General features: G+C 35.2%; 1 protein-coding gene across 1 annotated transcript; it reads left to right on the top strand.

Annotated features, from left to right (window-relative positions):
• Positions 1-9,586: 9,586 nt before the first annotated feature.
• Positions 9,587-13,631, top strand: LOC138358259 (uncharacterized). Its single transcript, XM_069316052.1, has 4 exons — positions 9,587-9,746; positions 10,981-11,186; positions 12,006-12,147; positions 13,018-13,631. Exons 1-4 carry the CDS (start codon positions 9,644-9,646, stop codon positions 13,365-13,367), a joined length of 801 nt encoding a protein of 266 aa, XP_069172153.1. The 5' UTR covers positions 9,587-9,643; the 3' UTR covers positions 13,368-13,631.
• The last annotated feature ends 6,775 nt before the right edge of the window (positions 13,632-20,406 follow it).

The following is a 20,406-nucleotide window of genomic DNA, read 5'->3' as shown; positions in this document are numbered from 1 at the left end:
ACGTAAATATATTCATTTTTACCAATATTTCGATACTACTTCATGTAGTATCACGATATGTGATTTGGCCTTCAAATCTCAGAATTTCGCAAAATATTGCATTTTAAGCAAGTTTTCTTGCATTTTCTTTCGTACTAAAAATCATCGAATTTAGTAATATTTTGACGTTTATCATCCCCCTTTTCCTTTATGTGATATAAACAAAATATCATCGAATTAGGCAATAATTTGCTGTTTTTCCACGTTTTTGTGAATTTCCAGTTTATTGGTAAAAACTCATTAAATATACGATAAAAATAATACAAACACATAATTGATTAGATAATAACCTTAAATACTTCATTTTCAATCATCTATTTGTTTCTCGTTGAAATACTGAGTAAGGTATTGAAAATGGGAGAAGTTCGGTTTTTATTGCATATATCGACGTTTCAGTCGGAATAGAGCGGTTTTACGTGTACATCTTCCATCGGTAATATAAGCGAAATATCAGGAACATTTTAGTTATTTCTAATGAAAACAAATTGATTTTTATCATTTGTATTCGAAACAACATTGTCATATGTCTTTTCTTTAATCTAAATAATACGAAACCTCGCTTTATGATTCGAAGTTAAAATCCTTAAATTTGGTTTGATAGTGACTTTTTTCACGTTTTTCATGTAGTTTGATATTACGTAACTATATTCATTTATACCAATATTTTGATACTATTTCATGTATTATCACGATATGTGATTTGGCCTTCAAATCTCAGAATTTCGCATAATATTGCATTTTAAGCAAGTTTTCTTCCATTTTGTTTCGTACTAAACATCACCGAATTTAGCAGTATTTTGACGTTTATCATCCCCCTTTTCCTTTATGTGATATAAACAAAATATAATCGAATTAGGCAATATTTTGCGGTTTTTCCACGTTTTTGTGAATTTCCAGTTTATTGGTATTAATTCATTAAATATACGATAAAAATGATACAAACACAAAATTGATTAGATAATAACCTTAAATACTTCATTTTCAATCATCTATTTGTTTCTCGTTGAAATACTGAGTAAGATATTGAAAAGAGGAGAAGTTCGGTTTTTATTGCATATATCGACGTTTCAGCCGGAATTGTGCGGTTTTACGTGTACATCTTCCGTCGGTAATATAAACGGAAAATCAAGAACATTTTAGTTCATTCTAATGAAAACACATTGATTTTTATCATTTGTATTGGAAACAACATTGTCATATGTCTTTTCTTTTATCTAAATAATACGAAACCTCGTTCTATGATTCGAAGTTAAAATCCTTAAATTTGGTTTAGTAGTGACTTTTTTCACGTTTTTCACGTAGTTTGATATTACATAAATATATTCATTTTTACCAATATTTCGATACTATTTCATGTAGTATCACGATATGTGATTTGGGCTTCAAATCTCAGAATTTCGCAAAATATTGCATTTTAAGCAAGTTTTCTTGCATTTTCTTTCGTACTAAAAATCATCGAATTTAGTAATATTTTGACGTTTATCATCCCCCTTTTCGTTTATGTGATATAAACAAAATATCATCGAATTAGGCAATAATTTGCTGTTTTTCCACGTTTTTGTGAATTTCCAGTTTATTGGTAGAAACTCAATAAATATACGATAAAAATGATACAAACACATAATTGATTAGATAATAACCTTAAATACTTCATTTTTAATCATCTATTTGTTTCTCGTTGAAATACTGAGTAAGGTATTGAAAAGGGGAGAAGTTCGGTTTTTATTGCATATATCGACGTTTCAGCCGGAATAGAGCGGTTTTACGTGTACATCTTCCATCGGTAATAAAAACGAAATATCAGGAACATTTTAGTTATTTCTAATGAAAACAAATTGATTTTTATCATTTGTATTGGAAACAACATTGTCATGTATTTTCTTTAATCTAAATAATACGAAACCTCGCTTTATGATTCGAAGTTAAAATCCTTAAATTTGGTTTGATAGTGACTTTTTTCACTTTTTCATGTAGTTTGATATTACGTAACTATATTCATTTATACCAATATTTTGATACTATTTCATGTATTATCACGATATGTGATTTGGCCTTCAAATCTCAGAATTTCGCATAATATTGCATTTTAAGCAAGTTTTCTTCCATTTTGTTTCGTACTAAACATCACCGAATTTAGCAGTATTTTGACGTTTATCATCCCCCTTTTCCTTTATGTGATATAAACAAAATATCATCGAATTAGGCAATATTTTGCTGTTTTTCCACGTTTTTGTGAATTTCCAGTTTATTGGTATTAATTCAATAAATATACGATAAAAATGATACAAACACAAAATTGATTAGATAATAACCTTAAATACTTCATTTTCAATCATCTATTTGTTTCTCGTTGAAATACTGAGTAAGATATTAAAAAGAGGAGAATTTCGGTTTTTATTGCATATATCGACGTTTCAGCCGGAATTGTGCGGTTTTACGTGTACATCTTCCGTCGGTAATATAAACGGAAAATCAAGAACATTTTAGTTCATTCTAATGAAAACACATTGATTTTTATCATTTGTATTGGAAACAACATTGTCATATGTCTTTTCTTTTATCTAAATAATACGAAACCTCGTTCTATGATTCGAAGTTAAAATCCTTAAATTTGGTTTAGTAGTGACTTTTTTCACGTTTTTCACGTAGTTTGATATTACATAAATATATTCATTTTTACCAATATTTCGATACTATTTCATGTAGTATCACGATATGTGATTTGGGCTTCAAATCTCAGAATTTCGCAAAATATTGCATTTTAAGCAAGTTTTCTTGCATTTTCTTTCGTACTAAAAATCATCGAATTTAGTGATATTTTGACGTTTATCATCTCCTTTTTCCTTTGTGTGATATAAACAAAAAATCATCGAATTAGGCAATAATTTGCTGTTTTTCCACGTTTTTGTGAATTTCCAGTTTATTGGTAAAAACTCATTAAATATACGATAAAAATGATACAAACACATAATTGATTAGATAATTACCTTAAATACTTCATTTTCAATCATCTATTTGTTTCTCGTTGAAATACTGAGTAAGGTATTTAAAAGGGGAGAAGTTCGAATTTTATTGCATACATCGACGTTTCAGTCGGAATAGAGCGGTTTTACGTGTACATCTTCCATCGGTAATATAAACGGAATATCAGGAACATTTTAGTTCATTCTAATGAAAACACATTGATTTTTATCATTTGTATTGGAAACAACATTGTCATATGTCTTTTCTTGGATCTAAATAATACGAAACCTCGCTTTATGGTTCGAAGTTAAAATCCTTAAATTTGGTTTAATAGTGACTTTTTTCACGTTTTTCATGTAGTTTGACATTACGTAACTATATTCATTTATACCAATATTTTGATACTATTTCATGTATTATCACGATATGTGATTTGGCCTTCAAATCTCAGAATTTCGCATAATATTGCATTTTAAGCAAGTTTTCTTCCATTTTGTTTCGTACTAAACATCACCGAATTTAGCAGTATTTTGACGTTTATCATCCCCCTTTTCCTTTATGTGATATAAACAAAATATCATCGAATTAGGCAATATTTTGCTGTTTTTCCACGTTTTTGTGAATTTCCAGTTTATTGGTATTAATTCATTAAATATACGATAAAAATGATACAAACACAAAATTGATTAGATAATAACCTTAAATACTTCATTTTCAATCATCTATTTGTTTCTCGTTGAAATACTGAGTAAGATATTAAAAAGAGGAGAATTTCGGTTTTTATTGCATATATCGACGTTTCAGCCGGAATTGTGCGGTTTTACGTGTACATCTTCCGTCGGTAATATAAACGGAAAATCAATAACATTTTAGTTCATTCTAATGAAAACACATTGATTTTTATCATTTGTATTGGAAACAACATTGTCATATGTCTTTTCTTGGATCTAATTTTTTTTTTTTTTTTTTTTTTTTTGAGATATATACAAGAGTTGTTACATTCTTGTACAGCCACTAGTACGCATAGCGTTTCGGGCAAGTCCTTAATCCTACGGTCCCTGGAATACGATCCCCTGATGCGAAGAATCGTTTTTTCATCCAAGTACACATTTTACTGTTGCGTTAAACAGAGGCTACAGTTAAGGATTTGCGCCCAGTAAATCCTCCCCGGCCAGGATACGAACCCATGACATAGCGCTCGCGGAACGCCAGGCGAGTGTCTTACCACTACACCACGGAGACTGCAATAATAATAATACGAAACCTCGCTTTATGGTTCGAAGTTAAAATCCTTAAATTTGGTTTAATAGTGACTTTTTTAACGTTTTTCATGTAGTTTGATATTACGTAAATATATTCATTTTTACCAATATTTCGATACTACTTCATGTAGTATCACGATATGTGATTTGGCCTTCAAATCTCAGAATTTCGCAAAATATTGCATTTTAAGCAAGTTTTCTTGCATTTTCTTTCGTACTAAAAATCATCGAATTTAGTAATATTTTGACGTTTATCATCCCCCTTTTCCTTTATGTGATATAAACAAAATATCATCGAATTAGGCAATAATTTGCTGTTTTTCCACGTTTTTGTGAATTTCCAGTTTATTGGTAAAAACTCATTAAATATACGATACAAATGATACAAACACATAATTGATTAGATAATAACCTTAAATACTTCATTTTCAATCATCTATTTGTTTCTCGTTGAAATACTGAGTAAGGTATTGAAAAGGGGAGAAGTTCGGTTTTTATTGCATATATCGACGTTTCAGCCGGAATAGAGCGGTTTTACGTGTACATCTTCCATCGGTAATATAAACGAAATATCAGGAACATTTTAGTTATTTCTAATGAAAACAAATTGATTTTTATCATTTGTATTGGAAACAACATTGTCATATGTCTTTTCTTTAATCTAAATAATACGAAACCTCGCTTTATGATTCGAAGTTAAAATCCTTAAATTTGGTTTGATAGTGACTTTTTTCACGTTTTTCATGTAGTTTGATATTACGTAACTATATTCATTTATACCAATATTTTGATACTATTTCATGTATTATCACGATATGTGATTTGGCCTTCAAATCTCAGAATTTCGCATAATATTGCATTTTAAGCAAGTTTTCTTCCATTTTGTTTCGTACTAAACATCACCGAATTTAGCAGTATTTTGACGTTTATCATCCCCCTTTTCTTTTATGTGATATAAACAAAATATCATCGAATTAGGCAATATTTTGCTGTTTTTCCACGTTTTTGTGAATTTCCAGTTTATTGGTAAAAACTATTCATTATTATTCATTAAATATACGATAAAAATGATACAAACACAAAATTGATTAGATAATAACCTTAAATACTTCATTTTCAATCATCTATTTGTTTCTCGTTGAAATACTGAGTAAGATATTAAAAAGAGGAGAATTTCGGTTTTTATTGCATATATCGACGTTTCAGCCGGAATTGTGCGGTTTTACGTGTACATCTTCCGTCGGTAATATAAACGGAAAATCAAGAACATTTTAGTTCATTCTAATGAAAACACATTGATTTTTATCATTTGTATTGGAAACAACATTGTCATATGTCTTTTCTTTTATCTAAATAATACGAAACCTCGTTCTATGATTCGAAGTTAAAATCCTTAAATTTGGTTTAGTAGTGACTTTTTTCACGTTTTTCACGTAGTTTGATATTACATAAATATATTCATTTTTACCAATATTTCGATACTATTTCATGTAGTATCACGATATGTGATTTGGGCTTCAAATCTCAGAATTTCGCAAAATATTGCATTTTAAGCAAGTTTTCTTGCATTTTCTTTCGTACTAAAAATCATCGAATTTAGTGATATTTTGACGTTTATCATCTCCTTTTTCCTTTGTGTGATATAAACAAAAAATCATCGAATTAGGCAATAATTTGCTGTTTTTCCACGTTTTTGTGAATTTCCAGTTTATTGGTAAAAACTCATTAAATATACGATAAAAATTATACAAACACATAATTGATTAGATAATTACCTTAAATACTTCATTTTCAATCATCTATTTGTTTCTCGTTGAAATACTGAGTAAGGTATTTAAAAGGGGAGAAGTTCGAATTTTATTGCATACATCGACGTTTCAGTCGGAATAGAGCGGTTTTACGTGTACATCTTCCATCGGTAATATAAACGGAATATCAGGAACATTTTAGTTCATTCTAATGAAAACACATTGATTTTTATCATTTGTATTGGAAACAACATTGTCATATGTCTTTTCTTGGATCTAAATAATACGAAACCTCGCTTTATAGTTCGAAGTTAAAATCCTTAAATTTGGTTTAATAGTGACTTTTTTCACGTTTTTCATGTAGTTTGACATTACGTAACTATATTCATTTATACCAATATTTTGATACTATTTCATGTATTATCACGATATGTGATTTGGCCTTCAAATCTCAGAATTTCGCATAATATTGCATTTTAAGCAAGTTTTCTTCCATTTTGTTTCGTACTAAACATCACCGAATTTAGCAGTATTTTGACGTTTATCATCCTCCTTTTCCTTTATGTGATATAAACAAAATATCATCGAATTAGGCAATATTTTGCTGTTTTTCCACGTTTTTGTGAATTTCCAATTTATTGGTATTAATTCATTAAATATACGATAAAAATGATACAAACACAAAATTGATTAGATAATAACCTTAAATACTTCATTTTCAATCATCTATTTGTTTCTCGTTGAAATACTGAGTAAGATATTAAAAAGAGGAGAATTTCGGTTTTTATTGCATATATCGACGTTTCAGCCGGAATTGTGCGGTTTTACGTGTACATCTTCCGTCGGTAATATAAACGGAAAATCAATAACATTTTAGTTCATTCTAATGAAAACACATTGATTTTTATCATTTGTATTGGAAACAACATTGTCATATGTCTTTTCTTGGATCTAATTTTTTTTTTTTTTTTTTTTTTTTTTTTGAGATATATACAAGAGTTGTTACATTCTTGTACAGCCACTAGTACGCATAGCGTTTCGGGCAAGTCCTTAATCCTACGGTCCCTGGAATACGATCCCCTGCCGCGAAGAATCGTTTTTTCATCCAAGTACACATTTTACTGTTGCGTTAAACAGAGGCTACAGTTAAGGATTTGCGCCCAGTAAATCCTCCCCGGCCAGGATACGAACCCATGACATAGCGCTCGCGGAACGCCAGGCGAGTGTCTTACCACTACACCACGGAGACTGCAATAATAATAATACGAAACCTCGCTTTATGGTTCGAAGTTAAAATCCTTAAATTTGGTTTAATAGTGACTTTTTTCACGTTTTTCATGTAGTTTGATATTACGTAAATATATTCATTTTTACCAATATTTCGATACTACTTCATGTAGTATCACGATATGTGATTTGGCCTTCAAATCTCAGAATTTCGCAAAATATTGCATTTTAAGCAAGTTTTCTTGCATTTTCTTTCGTACTAAAAATCATCGAATTTAGTAATATTTTGACGTTTATCATCCCCCTTTTCCTTTATGTGATATAAACAAAATATCATCGAATTAGGCAATAATTTGCTGTTTTTCCACGTTTTTGTGAATTTCCAGTTTATTGGTAAAAACTCATTAAATATACGATAAAACAACCCGTTCTCACACAAGACAGTACATATATGACTAGTGCTTAAAGTCAATATGTGGAATGTGATTTAGTACATATGTGATATATTCCCAGTTAACTTTTTTACCAAGGCTCAAACTCTTCCTCACGTACCAATTTACGTCTCACAGTACTCGTCCATCAACGTAGATAGCTGAATAGTCGTGATTGGTTCAATTATAACGAAAATTGTAGTTTTCAGGTCCCACATGGGTTGTGAAATTCACCTACTATTGTCCATGCTCTTATAATATTACAGATCAGCTACATCCTATTGAAGGCTCGTAGTTTTGTTTTGAGAAATATTAGTTGTTCTTAGTAAATTATAATAAGCACAATAAATTATTACATAGAATAAGTGCTTCACCAATCAATATTATATACCATAGTTTGTGCTTTAGAAATCTTTAAAGAATGTTTTGTAGGAACGCTAACAGAAAACGATGTTATGTTGGAATGTATATAGGGTAAACTACTGCAAACAGGATGGTATGGTGTGGATTATTGGAAACTATAGGATTAGTATAGGGTCCACTACCACCTGTTAGGTGGGTAAGGGGTCCAATAACACCCGCAGGATGAGTATGGGGGTCACATCCACCCACAGGAATGGTATGGGGATCACTTCCACCCACAGGAAGGGTATGGGATCCAATACCATCCACTGGATGTGTATTGCGTCCACTACCACCGACAGGATGGGTATGGGCTCACAACCACCCACAGGATAGGTATGGGGTCCAATACCACCCACAGGATGAGTATGGGGTCCACTATAACCCACAGGATGGGTATGGGGCTCCAACCACCCACAGAATAAGTATGGGGTACAATAACACCCACTGGATATGTATGGCATCCATTGCCCCCACAGGATGACTATAGGGTACAGTATCGCCCACAGGATTAGTATATAGGGTTCACTGCCGCCCACAGAGTCGGTATGGGGTCCACCGCCACCCACAGGGTCGGTATGGGGTCCACTACCGCCCACTGGGTCGCTATGAAGTCAACTACCGTCCACAGGGTCGGTAGGGGTCCACTACCGCCCACAGGGTCGGCAGGGGGTCCACTGCCACCCACTGGGTCGGTAGGGGGTCCACTGCCGCCCACAGGATCGATAGGGGGTCCACTGCCGCCCACAGGGTCGATATGGGGGGGGTCCACTACCGCCCACAGGATCGATAGGGGGTCCACTGCCGCCCACAGGGTCGGTAGGGGGTCCACTGCCGCCCACACGTTCGGTAGGGGTCCACTGCCGCCCACAGGGTCGGTAGGGGGTCCACTGCCGCCCACAGGACCGATAGGGGGTCCACTGCCGCCCACAGGGTCGATAGGGGGTCCCTTACCGCCCACAGGGTCTCTATGAAGTCAACTACCGCCCATAGTGTTTGTATAGTGTCCACTATCGCCCATAGTGTTATTATGGGGTCCACTACCCCTCATAGGGTCGGTATGGGGGTCCATTACTACCCACAGGGTGTGTCTGGGGTCTATTTTGGCAATACTGCTTTTCCAATCTCATTTGTTGTTCAATGTAAAATATTTGTTGCTCGACTTGCAACAATTTATATATATATATATATAGTATAGTGCCTTTGCAATAATGTACCAATGTGTGTATTTTCATAACTCGTTTTAAATTGTTGAAAAATAAATAACTACATTGTGAATGCAAGTCAATGTTTACATGCTAAATCAGAGTTGCCAGATTCCGCTTAAAATAGCAAATTGTGCTTATTTTCAAAGCTTGAGAATTTAGCTTTAAAGTAGTTAAAAAACTACGAATTTCGCAATTTGCTATGTACTTTAGTGTACTATTTTAAAATAAGGTTGGTTTTTAAGCTGCAAGTCATATGAATCTCAAAAAAAGTATATTATTAACAATCTTATCTCCATAGTTCACTAGTTTCTGTAAATCAGATCTGGTAACTGTAGGCCAAGTACTGGTAGACTCAAGACACAATGTGTGTTGAAGCTATTCTCTTTGAAGAAGTCATCTCGACAGGATCTTCCAGCTCCAGCTATAAAACTTCACCAAACATTGATCTACCTAGTACATCAAATGGTAAGAAATTACTAAACTGTAGTAAACTGAATCTGACACTGTCATATATATATATATATATATATGTATGTGTGTATGTATGTATGTATGTATGTATGTATGTATATATATATATATATATATATATATATATATATATGTTGTACCTAGTAGCCAGAACGTCGTACTCGGCTTACTATGCAAGGCCCGATTTGCATAATAAGCCAAGTTTTCCTGACAGTATATTTTCTCTAATTTGTTTTCTGATGAAATGATAAAGCTACCCATTTCATTATGTATGAGGTCAATTTTTTTTATTGGAGTTAAAATTAACGTAGATATATGGCCGAACCTAACCAACCCTACCTAACCTAACCTAACCTATATTTATAGGTTAGGTTAGGTTAGGTAGCCGAAAAAGTTAGGTTAGGTTAGCTTAGGTAGGTTAGGTAGTCGAAAAACAATTAATTCATAAAAACTTGGCTTATTAGGCAAATCGGGCCTTGCATAGTAGGCTGAGAAGTGCGTTCGGGCTACTAGGTACGACATATATATATATATATATATATATATATATATATATATATATATATATATATATATATATATATATATATATATATATATATATATATAATATATATATATATATGAGGGGTACCACCTCTGGTGCAAGTGTAGGGACCCATAGCCTCGGAGAAGAAAATAAAGAGTACTCAGAGAAGACCTTGTGGATCCTCACTGAACACTTTCATATTTTCTTCTCCTACCACCCTTATTCTTTTGGTATGTGTGTATATTTATCTAACTTTATTTGAAAACGTCATTACACAAAAAAAGTTACAATATTGATTATATATATATATATATATATATATATATATATATATATATATATATATATATATATATATATATATATATATATATATATATATATATATAATTTTTTTTTCTTCCAATAATATAGTATTCGCTTGAAATTAACAGCCTGGTCAATCAGGCTGTTGGATTCAACTCCTCTCAGTTTTGTTATACGAGTTACAGCATGGTTAATCACATCCAAAATTAAAGTTATTTCCAGATGCAGTCCTAAAATTTTTAACATTGCTCTCACTAGTGTTAATGTAGATTATTTCATAATTTAAATAATATATTTAATTACTGTAGTACATTTTAACAACAATTTAACTTATAATTTTTGCAGCATAGGTCATTTGAATATAAGTATTTTATTAGAAACTATTTCCTTCAGGTCTTCAGGGAAAATTCTTGAGGAGATGCACAAACTGCAAACAATGTGTGCATGTCCGAAGCAATGTTTGCAAGTTCTGCCAGTGTGACTTCCGAAACAGTAGAGAATTAATGAAGAAAGAAGAGGAAGCCCGTTTTCTACTTAAAGGCAAGAAGGCTTTAGAACGAAATAAAGCAAGCCGGGTTCTACGAAGGATTGAAAATCAGGTATTGAAGTTTGTCTACATCTGTTGTATTCATTTGTATTCTTCTTATGCTGAACTTGCTTGATAAGGTATAGAATCAACATGAATAATGCTGTACAGTACTTACATACTATTTGTTTATTTATTTATATACAAGATAGCACACTGGGATTATGAGAGTACATAGAATTGATGTTTTTACATTCTTGTAAAGCCACTAGCACACATAGTGTTTTGGGCAGGTCCTTAATCTAACAGATAATTTTAAATAGGCAATTTAAAGCTTAAATGGAAAAAATTGGCTGGTACATTGTAAGAAAGTATCACAAAGATTACTATGTACATTAAAGTAAAATTTGAGGGTTATCAACATATAAATTGTAGCATAATTTGAGGAATATTTCAAGGTATAATATAGTAAGATATGCATTCAATATAACAATCATGATATAAGGTGATAGCAATGATTACAATGGAAAAGTTGTATGGTTTAGGCACATATATTCTGGCATTGGATTTCATAAGATACAGTGCGAGTTTAATACACTAGTTAGGAAACTATCAAGAAAAAATTTAGGTACTTTTTGGTTTTATTTTTTAAAATGGCAGAAGTTGGACAGTTTTTAAATTTGTTAGCAAGTTAGTTCCATAGACAAGGTCCCTTTATTTGCATAGAGTATTTACACAGAATAACTTTGACTCTGGGGATATCAAAGATATTTATTTCTGGTATTGTGATTCTATTATGGGTTCTATTGCACATGCCCAGCTATGCTTCAAACATTTATTTTGTTGCATTTTCCCAGATAGTGTTATTGTTTAAATATTATTTGCTTTTCAGCTAACATATCTGCGTGGCTGTGGGTATGAATCAATCGTTATCTATTACAAGAAAGGACCAGCACGGGTGACGCATGGTATCCTACCAAACAACGTAATACAAGAAGAGGACAAGAAGATCTTCACCACTAACTTCTTTTTGTGTAAGTAGTTCACATAATATATAAATATATCACCACCTATTATTTTCTCTCATATATATATATATATATACATATGTATATATATATATATATATACATATGTATATATATATATATATACATATGTATATATATATATATATATATATATATATATATATATGTATATATATATATATATATATATATATATATATATATATATATATATATATATATATATATATATATATATATATATATATATATATAATTTCAATTCAATCATCTCTGTCGTTGATGTATATGGCAAAAAGTGTGTGGCCCAATACAGCACTATGTCTTAACGTAATGGGTCCAAGGGCCCATAAGGTCTCGACAGCATTAAGGGCCCTTTAGCAAACCAGTGTGCTGGTGCCCCTATGACACCCATGACGTCTTTGTATCATTTCAAGTTTGTACATGTACTTCTTAAGATATGGGCACCATACAACTGCTGCATATTCTAGCTTTTGTCTAAAAAAATCATGAACAATTTATTTATTATTTATCCATGAATGCCAGAACTAAACCCTGTGGTACTCCACTCGTGACATTTCTCCAGTCCAATACATTGCCTCTGATTACTGCCCTCATTTTTCTATCAGTTTGAAATTTTTTAATCCATGTTAGAAGCTTACCTGTCACCCCTCCAATATGTTCCAGTTTCCAGAACAAACTCTTATGTGGAATTCTATTGAATGCCTCTTTTAGGTCCAGATAGATGCAGTCAACCCAACCATATCTTTCCTGTAAAATTTCTGCGGCTCGATCATAGTAACTGATTAAATTTGTTACACAGGATCTTCCATTTCAAAATTTTTTATTTTTTATTTTTATTTTTTTTTCCAGCACGCACAAGGAAGCTTGATGCAGATAAACTTACATTAGGATCAGAAGGTGATAGCGATAATGCCCTGGAAAAAAATCCTGACGAGCTACAAGTGCAGCAGGTGCATAAAGTCCAAAAAGTACCGCAGGTGCAAGAAATTCAACAATTACAAAAAGTTCCGCAGGTGGAACATTTACAAAAAGTTCCGCCGGTGCAACAAGGGCTACCATTAGCAATCCTTCAGAAACAGCAAGAAGTACAAGTAGTAAAATTTGAACCACAGGGAACTACACCAGGAAAACAGTGTAGTAACAACGGAATGGGAATTTTAAAATACCTGAGGAAACAGGTAAAAAAGGACAAACAATAGAAATGGTTCCTTACACATTATTTGGTAGTTTATAGGTATTTTACTTATAATACTTTATATTATGTCTACAGTTTATAATTTAGTTTACAGTTAATTTACTTTTCAACTTCCATATCTTACATGAAGGATTTTTACTGTTTTTCATTTTTAAAACCTTATTAGTATCATTTATAGTTTAGTGTCAATTCACTTATAATACAATATATGGAATAATTTACTAAATTCATTTAACTATAATAAATTTAAATAAACATTTTTACCCCAGGATGAGTTTCAGTCACCCTACCCAAAAAATTAATGTTTCTTTATTACTAATCTTGTGAGAGGTAGCTTATTGTGCAGCCCATACTCATTCTGTGAGTGTTAGTTTATTGTGCACCCCATAGTCATCATGTCACCCAAGCCTGCTGCAGCTGCACCTGAGGGGTGGTGTAGGGAACCATTAGTGTACTATTATGATTTGAGAGAGAGAATGCTCTGTGGACAGAGCATCAATATGGCTTAAGGCATTGAGCTTTGCCTCAAGATGAAGCTTGGGCTGATCTCTGATTTGCTTCTTGGGAGTCTTCATTTACGTGCACCCCATACTCAACCACTTTGTAGTAATTAATTGTGCAACCCATACTCATCCTGTTACCAGTAGTTTGTGCAACCCATACTTATCCTGTGATCCCTATCCCTCTACTTCAAGTCCCTCAAGGGGCGCACGAATTCAGTTTGGCATACTGCATCCTGCCTTCCCATCCCTAGCTACTGACCCATCACAATATTTTATTTTATTTTATTTATATATATACAAGTAGGTACATTGGGGTTGTGAGAATACATTGAATAGTACAGTATTTACAATCTTGTAAAGCCACTAGTATGCGCAGCGTTTCAGGCAGGTCCTTAATCTAACAGATAATTTTAAGTAGGTAATTTCTATCAGAATTGATAAATGATAATAAATACATTGTTTACATACATACATTACAAATACATACATATAAGCTCAAAAGCTTCATTGAAGGTTGTAACAGAACCCATGAGCACCACACCAGAAAAAAATACAGTTTTGATATTCCAAGAATACGACTTAATCAAACTAGAAATGCTCTACAAATCAAGGGACCCAGAATGTGGAATGATCTTCCCAACCATGTTAAAGACTGTACCTCTCTCAACCAGTTTAAGATAAAAACTAAACACTACCTAATAAATTCACTAACCTACCTTACCCCTCTATTGTCAACCCATGTCTGTTATTTTTTTTTTTTTTTTTAATCAACACTGTTTGTCAACCTATTGTATTTGTGCTGCTTTTTCAGTCATGTTCCCTCTTTTTTTATCTTTATTTGTATTTGTTCTCAACACATTTTATTCTTTATGCTCAATTAGTATTAAGTTCTAGATATTAATGTTTTTCCTGCCCGAAACGCGTTGCGTAATAGTGGCTTTAGGCATTGTATGTACTAGCTCTATCTATATATCGATCCATTAATGTAACATTACTTGTATGTATGTACCTTACCTGAATAAACATATTTATTTATTTATTTATTTATTTATACAAGTTTAACTCTGGGGATATCAAAGAGATATTTATTTCTGGTGTGGTGATAATGGGTCCTATTACATCTGTCCAGGAAGAGTTTCAGAGCAGGATTTGCATTTAAGAACAGGGTTTTGTAAATGTAGTTGACACAAGAGAATTTATGGAGTGAGATTATGTTTAGCATGTTTAGGGAGTTAAACAAGGGGGCTGTGTGTTGTCTGAAAGCAGAATTTGATATTATTCTGATAGCAGATTTTTGCTGGGTGATGATGGACTTGAGGTGGTTTGCAGTGGTTGAACCCCATGCACAGATACCATAGTTGAGATAGGGATAGATTAGTGTATAATATAGAGAGATGAGAGCAGGGTTAGGTACATAATATCTGATTTTGGAGAGTATACCAACTGTTTTAGAGACTTTCTTAGTTATGTATTGTATGTGGGTACTGAAGTTGAGTCTCTTGTCTAAGAATAGACCAAGAAACTTTCCATCATTGTTATTGCTAATGTTTACATTGTCATCTGAAGCTGAATTGCATTTGTAGATTTGCTTCCAAATACGATGTAGTAGGTCTTTTCTATGTTAAGTGTTAGTTTGTTGGTTGACATCCATAAGTGGACTTTTTTTAGTTCATTATTAACAACATTACAGTATTTAGTGTATGTGGGTTGGGGTTGGAGTAGATGAGTGTAGTATCATCAGCAAACAATATAGGTTTCAGAATGTTAAGAACATATACATCCTGCCTTCCCATCCCTAGCTACTGACCCATCACAATATACATGTAGTAGAGTGTTTTCTGTAGGCAATTTTCTAATTATACAATCATATGTTGCCCTCAGCTCTCCTATTTCATACATACTTTTTTTCTTTTGCAAGGGAGTAATTACTACATCTACATTACAATCCTCCCATGGTGGTGTAAATTTTCTCTTGGGCACAGCAATACACTCTGAAATAACATCATACTTAATAACATTAGAACATAAGGTATTCATATATGCTCTTTTCTTCATCATACATTGTTCAGTACTTCCCACCTTTTGAACTGAGAGGACCAATTCATTAGCTCCCCCACCTCTCATTAATCTAATGGCAGAAGCTACATTTATCTCTGCAATTCTATCCCCAATACTCTGCAGATTCAACTCCATCCTGATTTTCTCAATCATAGCATTTCTTGGGCATCCTAAGATAATTCTCATGGCTTCATTTTGTACCTGTGGGAGGTTGGTGCTGGGGTTACTGTGGGAGGTGTACTGTGTGAGGTTGGTGTTGGGGTTACCTGTAGGAGGTGTACTGTGGGAGGTTGGTGCTGGGGTTACCTGTGGGAGGTGTACTGTGGGAGGTTGGTGTTGTGTACTGTGGGAGGTTGGTGCTGGGGTTACCTGTGGGATGTGTACTGTGGGAGGTTGGTGTTGTGTACTGTGGGAGGTTGGTGCTGGGGTTACCTGTGGGAGGTGTACTGTGGGAGGTTGGTGTTGTGTACTGTGGGAGGTTGGTGTTGGGGTTACCTGTGGGAGGTGTACTGTGGGAGGTTGGTGCTGGGGTTACCTGTGGGATGTGTACTGTGGGAGGTTGGTGTTGTGTACTGTGGGAGGATGGTGTTGGGGTTACTGTGGGAGGTTGGTGTTGGGGTTACCTGTGGGAGGTGTACTGTGGGAGGTTGGTGCTGGGGTTACCTGTGGGATGTGTACTGTGGGAGGTTGGTGTTGTGTACTGTGGGAGGTTGGTGTTGTGTACTGTGGGAGGTTGGTGCTGGGGTTACTGTGGGAGGTGTACTGTGTGAGGTTGGTGTTGGGGTTACCTGTAGGAGGTGTACTGTGGGAGGTTGGTGCTGGGGTTACCTGTGGGAGGTGTACTGTGGGAGGTTGGTGTTGTGTACTGTGGGAGGTTGGTGCTGGGGTTACCTGTGGGAGGTGTACTGTGGGAGGTTGGTGTTGTGTACTGTGGGAGGTTGGTGCTGGGGTTACCTGTGGGATGTGTACTGTGGGAGGTTGGTGTTGTGTACTGTGGGAGGTTGGTGCTGGGGTTACCTGTGGGAGGTGTACTGTGGGAGGTTGGTGTTGTGTACTGTGGGAGGTTGGTGTTGGGGTTACCTGTGGGAGGTGTACTGTGGGAGGTGTACTGTGGGAGGTTGGTGTTGTGTACTGTAGGAGGTTGGTGTTAGGGTATTCACCTAGTATATCTTGTTTCTGGGTGTACTAACTTAGTATATGTTGCGTGTGTGTGTATACTCACCTAGAATATCTTGTGTGTAAGTACTCAACTAGTACTCACCTAGTATACCTTGTATGTGTGTATTCACCTAGTATATCTTGTTTCTGGGTGTACTAACTTAGTATATGTTGCGTGTGTGTGTATACTCACCTAGTCTCACCTAGAATATCTTGTGTGTAAGTACTCAACTAGTACTCACCTAGTATACCTTGTATGTGTGTATTCACCTAGTATATCTTGTTTCTGGGTGTACTAGTTGGAGGGAGGGAGTTGGAGGGAGGGAAATGTAGTTGGTGGACCTGTGGTCAGGGTGGCTCCAGAGGTAGGGTGTCAAATTTCAGTGTTTATGGCAGGGTAAGGGAATGGTCGTCGTTGGTCTTGTGATTCAATATTTTCTTGTTGTCGCTAAGTTACACTTTTTCAGGTCTATATAGTACAATGGCCAGTCCTCATGTACCTAGTAATTATGTACCTTAAATTATGTACGTAAATTATGTAATTATGTTCATGTACCTAGTAGCTAGTAGTTATAGTGTCAGTTGGGGGTTAATGGGCCAGGCCGAGTGTGCCTGTGCCCCACAAATATCACCCTTATTGCTGACTAGTTGGTATAACGGCTTTTCCCAAACCTCTCTCTCGCCAGAATTATACTGACATGTGAATATCTTTGGCAGTTGATGAATCCTAAATATAAATAATAAATAAATAAATGTTTATTTAGGTAAGGTACATCCATACAAGAAATTTTTACAAAGATTGGTGGACTTATAGATAGATTCATACATTGCATAACTGCATGGCATAACTGGCAATCCCCTCACAGTGTTCAAGTGAGAACTGGATAAGCACCTCCAAAGGATACCCAAGTATGCCAAGTATGCTGCCCTGAGGAACACCAATGTTGATGGGTAGGGTGGGAGAAATTGAATTATTCACAGAAACATATACTGGAGCCTGTCAGTGAGGTACGTAGGATTTGAGGTATTGCAGGGGATACAAGACACTGATCACTGGTCTCCCATTTGGTCCTCATTGCTTTATCTTACTATTATTGAATGTCAATAACCGTATTATGCAATTTCAATTTCTTCTATTGCTTTCTTTATTATGCACCCCATACCCATCCCGTGGGCCGTGGTGTAAAGGATTACAGAGGCACATAATCGGTTCAGGACCGGAACCCTCTAGTTCGTTTAGCTAAGCAAATAACAATGTTTGACGCTAGTTACAAAATTATTAATGTTGTATACACATGTACACACACACTCATACATACATATATATATATATATATATATATATATATATATATATATATATATATATATATATATATATATATATATATATATATATATATATATATATATAAATATATATATATATATATATATATATAATTATACCAGTATAATCTAATAATATATACTGGTCTAATAAAATAATTATACCAGTTAATACTCTCACTCGTTGTGTTAGGATATGTTAGCTTGATAAAACTGACTGTTCATTGTTGAGAAATGTGTTAACAAACAATATATCTGACTTATCAAGACTGTAGCTTGCTTAGCAAGGAACTTTTTTTAAATTTGGGTTCAGTTTAACTACCGCTCAAGGGATGAGTAATTGGGGCATAATAAAGGAACTAAGCTGATAAAATGAAAGATGGGAAAACAACATTAGAAAGATAAACTCGAGAGACGTTTTCATGTTAACCCGAAAATTATTTGAGGAGCAAGACAGACTGCGGGTCAAGCAATTGGTCTTTATGCTATCGTGATGGGGGATCAGCCATTACACGTGTTAATGACTCTTGTATAGTTGTGTAGTTAAGGACATCAGGGTAAAGGGGTAATGGGCATTGTGGTTGATTGTTCTACCTGGGAATCCTCCACTGTTTTATATCTTATGTATGTATGTATGTACTAACCTAGTTGTGGTTGCAAGGGTTGAACTTTGGCTCTTTGGTCCCGCCACTTGAATACATACACTTTCCATACACTTGAAACTGTGTATGGAATCAGCCTCCACCACATTACTGCCTAAAGCATTCCATTTATTAACTACTCTGACACTGAAAAGTTCTTTCTATAATCTCTCTGTGGCTCATTTGGGTACTCAGCTTCCACCTGTGTCCCCTTGTGCGTGTACCACATGTGTTAAATAAATGTATGTATGTATGTATGTATGTACGTATGTATGTATGTACGTATGTATGTATGTATGTATGTATGTATGTATGTATGTATGTATGTATGTATGTATGTATGTATGTATGTATCGAGATCGAGACAGAGAAATAGATATAGACAGAGTCAGGGAGAGAATGTTAGACACAGAGACGTATAGATAAGGATATGCAAAGTCAGTGAGAGAATGACAGAGATAGAGCGAGGAAAGAGACAGAGAGATAGGCTGACACAGAGAATGTCAGAAACGAGGAGAGGCAGAGACAGAGGGACAGGGACAGACGGACAGGGCCAGAGGAGGGACGGGGGAACAGAGGGGGAGCAGTGGGACAGGGAGGGAGACAGGGACAGAGAGGGGGACATGGACAGAGACAGAGACAGAGGGACAGGGTCAGAGAGGGGGGACCGGGGGACAGAGGGAGGAGAGGGGGGCAGGAGACCAAGAGAGAGGGGACAGAGGAGAGACAGGGACAAGGGGACAGAGATGGATAGGGGGACTGGAGGAAAGGGAGGGGGACAGATGATGGACAGCGGACAGAAAGAGTGGGCAGGGGGACAGAGAGGTACAGGGGACAGAGAGATGGACAGGGGGACATAGAGGAACAGGGGACAGAGAGTGACAGGGGGACAGAGAGAGGAACAGGAGGACAGAGAAGAACAGGGGGACAGAGAGAGACAGGGGGGACAGAGACAGGGACAATGGGATAGAGAGGGACAGGGGGACAGAGAGATGGAAAGGGGGGACAGGGGGACAGAGAGGGGGAAAGGGATCTGGGACAGAGGACAGAAAATGTGGGCAAGGGGACAAAGTGAGGGACAGGGGACAAAGATGGACAGGGGGACAAAGATGGACAAGGGGGACAGGAGGAAAGGGGGGAGATGTATGAGGGGAAATGTTTGCGGAAGATGGAGAAGGGGTATTTAGAACGGTAAGTTAGAGAGGGGGCAACTAAGGCCCATCATTGAAAAACAAATGAGCATCATTGCAATAGCAGGAGCCACGCACATCTTTAGCCTGCGTTGTTGAGACATTGTCAATTAAGCGGTGTCCAATAGCAGTATCTTCGGTATTTAAGCGTTACCTTAAAAATA

Source organism: Procambarus clarkii, chromosome 7 (assembly GCF_040958095.1).
Source record: "Procambarus clarkii isolate CNS0578487 chromosome 7, FALCON_Pclarkii_2.0, whole genome shotgun sequence".
NCBI classification, from domain to species: Eukaryota; Metazoa; Arthropoda; class Malacostraca; order Decapoda; family Cambaridae; genus Procambarus; species Procambarus clarkii.
The sequence above is the reverse complement of the archived record's forward strand: the minus strand, read 5'-3'. Positions and strand labels throughout refer to the sequence as shown.

Coding starts and splice junctions, on each gene's coding strand:
- LOC138358259 (XM_069316052.1), top strand. CDS start 9,644: ATGTGTGTTGAAGCTATTCTCTTTGAAGAAGTCATCTCGACAGGATCT. Junction 11,187..12,005: donor TACGAAGGATTGAAAATCAG/GTATTGAAGTTT, acceptor TTTGCTTTTCAG/CTAACATATCTGCGTGGCTG. Junction 12,148..13,017: donor CACCACTAACTTCTTTTTGT/GTAAGTAGTTCA, acceptor TTTTTTTTCCAG/CACGCACAAGGAAGCTTGAT.